The 7,322-nt window shown below is 32.8% G+C and overlaps 1 protein-coding gene across 1 annotated transcript in view; it reads left to right on the plus strand.

The window, feature by feature from the left end:
• Window positions 1-1,244: 1,244 nt before the first annotated feature.
• Window positions 1,245-7,322, plus strand: part of LOC139494488 (coiled-coil and C2 domain-containing protein 2A-like) — a gene marked incomplete in the record, with an annotated part of 66,945 nt that continues 60,867 nt past the window's right edge. The window contains 3 exon segments of the mRNA XM_071282650.1: window positions 1,245-1,505; window positions 5,506-5,591; window positions 6,072-6,115. Of these exon segments, the coding sequence (XP_071138751.1) occupies window positions 5,514-5,591; window positions 6,072-6,115 (122 nt within the window).

A 7,322-nucleotide genomic window follows, 5' to 3' on the forward strand; every position in this document is an offset into this window, starting at 1 on the left:
TAATATTAAACATGTGTCTTTTCATCACTTACACACAAATTCCTCATTCCAAACTAAAAAGAAAACTTGAAAGAATTTGTCCTGTTTTGTTAAGTCATAAAAAATTAATGACCAACTTAAATGCAAGCAACTTGTTTAAGGGAGGGATTCAAATACAAATTCTCTGAAAGCGCCATTATCAATATGTTTGGTGTCTTGAATGACAACATATTTGTTACGTTTGGAGGAAGTGCATATATATAGTTTTCATCAAATTATTTGCATTACAATGGGAACCAACTGTGCTCCACTTCTTGTCAACTTGTTCCTTTATTCATATAAGTCAACACTAAATTCACGCAGGGACTCTTTAAAAAAAAAAAATAAGTAAGCAGTATCATTTAACTTTACTTTCATTTTTTCTTAAATGTTTTTTTTTCTCACTGAATAATTCAAAATTCTGTGACTGTTGAATATCCCATCGATCTTGAGATAATGGATAAAACAGATACATTTAAGTCTGTCTTATGTATTGGCTTGCATATAAAGATTGACAATGAGATTCGGTTAAAAACAAAACTGTTAGACAAAAGAGATGAGTTCAGCTTCCCAATTGTGAACTTTCCATTTTTATGTAGCAACATTCCAGCAGCATATGGAGTATGTATACATCTCCCAACTTGCTACGATAATCCAGTCATTTTTTTGCATTTTTTTGGTCTTCGATGAATTAATTTTCAGGCGATTAATAGCTTGACATGATATAGATCTATATACACTTGTTCAATCTTGGACTGATAGAAAAATCTTAACTTGTTTTAAATAATTCCAGATTTTTTTTATTCATATGTGTCTCTGTAATGCTTCTTGTCTATCTCTCCTTTAAAAGAATACATTATGTGCATTTATATCTTTCAAAAGAATAAAGTTAAAGCAACCTGAAATACAACCACTCAAATATTCCTGAATGAGACTGACCGGCTTTTAAAAAGTCAAAATCAGTTGATACCGTGTATTCTTCAATTTATTAACTATTATTTGAGAGGTTCAATGGTTCCATTTTCCTCAGATCTAATTTTCTTCTTTTTTATACAGTTTAATTTAAATCAAAGCAAGACAGAAATAATTGCCCCTTTGTTTTCAGCGTAAAACTCACAAAAAATCATAAAAATAACAAGCTTATTATTAAGTACGTTTTACCTGTAAAATTATTTTCGGTTAATAGATGTATTGGGGAGAGTTATGTCCCCATACAAAGCTCTTTACTTTGGAGGCTATAAAGGTATCAACAACAAGTTCTGTCACGAAAAACCAAAATATTTTGTACGATTTCTTTAATAATTTGCTATCTGTTTGGAAATTCAAAGGTTTCAACATTCGTGAAACAAAACTTGAAGACATTTCTTAAACAGGCAGAGGTTTTGGATGAAATAATGCATTTCAGTAGTTGCTAAGAACGCACATTATTTTATTTATATATATATATATATAAATCTGCAAGTCGACCACAAAAATACTCAAAGCAGGTAAGCACATTCTGCAAAACTGAGGCAATATTCGACAGCATTAAATAATCAGCAACAATTATAAAGTATGCATTTCATTAAGGAATTTGTGACAGGTTAATGATTGAGATTTGTCGGATACAAGCTCTATGCACAGAGCTTATGAAGTTATGTTTTATTGTATTACTATTTATATACAGTATGTACATGCATGTGAGTTCGTGGTCTAGTGGTTAAGACCGCTGGCTACAGTGCTGAAGGTCATAATCAAACTCGGGACAGATTCTCACTTTGGGTGCTAAAAATATCAGTACATCAGAAGGGTGATTTTCACCCTCTCACACACATCTCTGGTACCCAGACCAGAGTTTAAACTAGAATGGGTATTATAGGAGCCTCGGTTGGTCAAAGTTGCTCCAGACTTTGACCTGGAGATCAATCTGCTGATATCTCTTCGGTTTGTCTGTTCCTGCGGCGCCTAGCAGCCTGGTGGTTCTCTCCGAGTACTTCAGCTTCCATCACCATAATAACAGGTTCTGCCCAGTGTCCTAACACTCCCTAGTGGTGGGATGGGGATTGTCCTTGTAAATATTGAACATCAAAAATACGTTAGTGACACATCTCCATTAATCCTGATAGGGAGTGTACACAGATTCCACTGTCTGTACCCTCACAGTTATCGAGGGGTGCTCCGTTATCAGAGGAATCTACGTACATGTACATACACACACACACATGTATAACTGACTTTCAATTAAAAAAAATATGCATTTTTCTGCCCCATCACTGTCAAAGAGCGAAAGTTGATTGATTATTGAAGATTAAAGTCAGTAAATGTGATCTATCAAACCAAAATAAGATCAATGCAATACATGTAGAACACATACAGAAAAGAGCTGCAATACTTGTGAATAACAACTACAGTCTACACAGACTGAATACCTACCTGTGTATTAAACATGGTAAAAACTTTAAAATAGGAAAGTCTTGGAAGAACAGAGGAACACATGCAGATTATGCATGCTATTCAAGATCTAGCATTACACAACATGTACATTTGTATCTAATAGACATGAGACAGAGGCAGATTTATGGGGGGGGGGGGGGCTGGGTTTGGTTGCTTATATAGGGAATCACTGAAGCGTGACTGGAGTGCCCCCCCCCCCCCCCCCTTAGGCAGTCAGTGGGCCCCCACTTATAATTTTTTTTAGATCCGCTAGTGTGAGATAACAATATTTGACCTCAAAAGATATATATGTACAGACCAGATGTACCAACCTCTTCCAACAAGAAAGAACCAATACAGATGCCTACAATGTATGGCAAGTCTTTCTTCCCAAGGACCATCAGGGATTGGACAATGTTGGAATAACTTACTTACATCAATATCATTGTCCAACACAATTGATAGGTTCAGAGCTGCCTTGAAGCTTAAGGCATGCTCTGAAATGAAATAAACAACACCAATACATGTACATATAAAAAAGAAGATGTGGTATGATTGCCAATGAGACAATGCCCCGATAAGACAAATATGTAACACATAAACAAACGACAACCACTGAATTACAGGCTCCTGACTTGGGACAGGCACATACATAAATAATGTGGCGGGGTTAAATGTATGTAAATAGTTTTAATTGTTAAAATATTGCAAATGTTTTAACTGTAAACAGCCAAGAGAGAACTTTCTGTATTCCCCGAACAATTTATTTTTTGAACCATGTACACTTGTACATTCAAAATTTAAATTGGTTCCTTACCTGGAAGAATAAGAAGTTGAATGATGCTGTGCTCTCCCAAGAATCAAATTTCATTACAATTTAATGAATGAGTAACTCCCAAATTCAGGTCACTTACATCAATATCATTGTCCAACACAATTGATAGGTTCAGAGCTGCCTTGAAGCTTAAGGCATGCTCTGAAATGAAATAAACAACACCAATACATGTACATATAAAAAAGAAGATGTGGTATGATTGCCAATGAGACAAATATCCACAAAAGACCAAAATGACACAGACATTAACAACTATAGGTCACTGTATGGCCTTCAACAATGAACAAAGCCCATACCGCATAGTCAGCTATAATAGGCCCCGATAAGACAATGTAAAACAATTCAAACGAGAAAACTATTTAAACTTATTTATGTAAAAAAAAGAACGAAAAACAAATATGTAACACATAAACAAACGACAACCACTGAATTACAGGCTCCTGACTTGGGACAGGCACATACATAAATAATGTGGCGGGGTTAAATGTATGTAAATAGTTTTAATTGTTAAAATATTGCAAATGTTTTAACTGTAAACAGCCAAGAGAGAACTTTCTGTATTCCCCGAACAATTTATTTTTTGAACCATGTACACTTGTACATTCAAAATTTAAATTGGTTCCTTACCTGGAAGAATAAGAAGTTGAATGATGCTGTGCTCTCCCAAGAATCAAATTTCATTACAATTTAATGAATGAGTAACTCCCAAATTCAGGTCACGGGAAATTGATTTCATGTTGTTCCAGCTTCTGCTAGATGATTCTGCCTATATATGAAAATACTACATAAAATTGAGAATGGAAATGGGGAATGTGCCAAAGAGAGAACAACCCGACCATAGAAAGAAAAAAAACCAGCAGAAGGTCACCAACAGGTCTTCATCAATGTAGCGAGAAATTCCCGCACCCGGAGGCGTCCTTCAACTGGCCCCTAAACAAATATATACTAGTTATGTATATATCAAGAGAAAACAATAATTCATTTTTGTCATACTACAATTGTGTACATGTACTTAATGTCCAACATTAATTTTGTCTACCATTGGCTCATATTCAAATATATTTTATTCACTAAGTGAGACAATTATTTGAATATTGTTTGAACTGGGAATATTAAACATTCTAACCACAATTTTACTATCAGACACATTGAAAAATATGATTATTTAAGACAAAAATATTTAGATTTAAAACGATTATGCAGTATGTCATGTATGTGGCATTTATGTATAATAATTTATAATAGAAGACTATTGTGTACTTGAATGCATAATAAAAACATATAATTTATAATAGAAGACTATTGTGTACTTGAATGCATAATAAAAACATATAATTTATAATAGAAGACTATTGTGTACTTGAATGCATAATAAAAACATATAATCTATAATACTAAAATTACGAGGTCCAATTTGTCAGCCGTCATCACGTAAAAACGACGAATCAAAGAATTCAACTTTATATATAACTAATATAGTACAAAGGTGTAGATTAAAAATTACACCACTCCAGGTCCTTTTGTTTTCCACGTAATTAATATTGCCAATAATTAAGAGGTTCCGGGTCAAGTCCGATACCGATACCAATAGTATATTCACCTGTTACCGATTACCTTATCTGTACGTTCCGCATCTGACAGGCGCACCACCAAACGGTGTATTCAGGATTAATATGCTATATACACGGGTCATAACCACAGGATTGACACTACTAAATTGTCAAATGGTTACCTACTGTAGTATTTTAATCAGTAAGACTTTCTAAGATAACAATACGAATACTAAAAATCTGGACTAAAAATAAGGCGTATAGGTACAGTTTTCAATTTGTTAGCGGGCATGACGTAAAACAGCGAATCAAAGAATTCAACTTTATTTATAACTAATATAGGACAATGCTGTTGATTAAAAAATACTCCATTCCAGGACCTTTTGTTTTCCAAATAATTAATATTACCAATAATTGATAAGTTCCAGTTCGACGGGTTCAAACAGAAAGACTTGAAAGCAGAGAAAACTGTGTATCTTATAATCGGCATGACTATATCAGATGACAATACTAATACTAAAATAAGGCTTGCGCATAGTTATATACTTTAATTCAGTCACGGACCCGCGATATCACGGGTGTGTTCTAGTTTATAATAGAAGACTACTTGAATAAAAACATATAATTTTCTTTTGACCATTGTGTTTCTCTCCTTCCATGATTTATGTTCTTCTTTTTCTTTTTTATTAGTTTCCACAATGGACAAGCGTAAGAAGAAGGACAGATTACTGGTACCTGGAGACGATGAACAGGATGGAATCAGTAATCCAGTCATGGTATGCATATGTGAATACAGGAGACTCATTCATGTTTTCTTAAATAAAAATATAATATCAATATACGTTACATATTATTTTTTGAAGACATTTTGATATCAAATTTAAAATTTGATGCACATTTTGTTGAATCAAGGATTTGTATAGTAAGACTTATTATGCAAATTCTTGGTCGAATTAAAAAAACCAATATGTTTCCTTCATTTTAGTTATTTGATACATGTACATGTAGGTGTAGTAACATTACTTTATTTATACTTAACAATAAAAGGAATGTGTCCATCCTGAATGTTTTAAACATTTGTATGATAAAAGATTATACCCTGGTACATTTATGTATTTACTTCATTTGTTTTCATACATATTTAGTTGGAGTTAGAATATTGTTGTCTGTAAGATCTGGCTTAAAATATTTAATCCATATTTTTGCTTTCCTTTAATTTTCAGAAAGGATTAATAAATGATGTTTAATGTTTTCAGGATGAGGAAGGGACAGGGCCCAGTGGAGGAGAATCATCAGCTGAAGTAATGTTTAAAAGCAATTTCCTAATAAAAATTTGTTGGATAGTTTTTATATAAAAAAAAGCAAGTTTTTTTTCAGAGAACATCTTGTGATTAGTTTTTACATCTCAAACCATAGAAGAAGAAACATGTACTATATATGGGTATACTTTTGGGAATATTGAAACTACTTGCATGAATTTAGAAAGTCTTTACAAATGTAGAATTATATAATATAAAATTAGGGATGTAGAAATATATAATATAAAATTAGGGAGAACTGTTATGATGGCAATAAGACATCTTTCAACCAGAGTTCAATTGATGAAGATAAATGCAATGATAGGTCACTGTAAGGCTTCAACAATGAGAAATACTAATACTGTATAGTTGGCGATAAATAAGCCAATATGAAAAATATAATACAGTTCATATTTGAAAACTAACACTTGTAACAGCCTCATTTATACTATACAATTTACAAAAAACAGATGTGACAGACATGAGCCAACGATGACAACTGAATGACCGGCTCCTCACTTGAGATAAGCACATAAGAATTGTTAGGGTGAAACATGTTTTTTTGGCAATTAACCCTCCCCTTTAATCAGGGGCAGTGGTAAAACAGTACAACGTAAGAAGAAATTGAAAATTGGTTGCAAATTGCTAAACTCAATAGATTGATAAGAAGCACTTGACAAGCAACTAATACAAATTAACTCAATAGATTGATAAGAAGCACTTGACAAGCAACTAATACAAATTAACTCAATAGATTGATAAGAAGCACTTGACAAGCAACTAATACAAATTAACTCAATAGATTGATAAGAAGCACTTGACAAGCAACTAATACAAATTAACTCAATAGATTGATAAGAAGCACTTGACAAGCAACTAATACAAATTAACTCAATAGATTGATAAGAAGCACTTGACAAGCAACTAATACAAATTAACTCAATAGATTGATAAGAAGCACTTGACAAGCAACTAATACAAATTAACTCAATAGATTGATAAGAAGCACTTGACAAGCAACTAATACAAATTAACTCAATAGATTGATAAGAAGCACTTGACAAGCAACTAATACAAATTAACTCAATAGATTGATAAGAAGCACTTGACAAGCAACTAATACAAATTAACTCAATAGATTGATAAGAAGCACTTGACAAGCAACTAATACAAATTAACTCAATAGATTGATAAGAAGCACTTGACAAG

Source organism: Mytilus edulis, chromosome 1 (genome assembly GCF_963676685.1).
Source record: "Mytilus edulis chromosome 1, xbMytEdul2.2, whole genome shotgun sequence".
Classification (NCBI taxonomy): domain Eukaryota; kingdom Metazoa; phylum Mollusca; class Bivalvia; order Mytilida; family Mytilidae; genus Mytilus; species Mytilus edulis.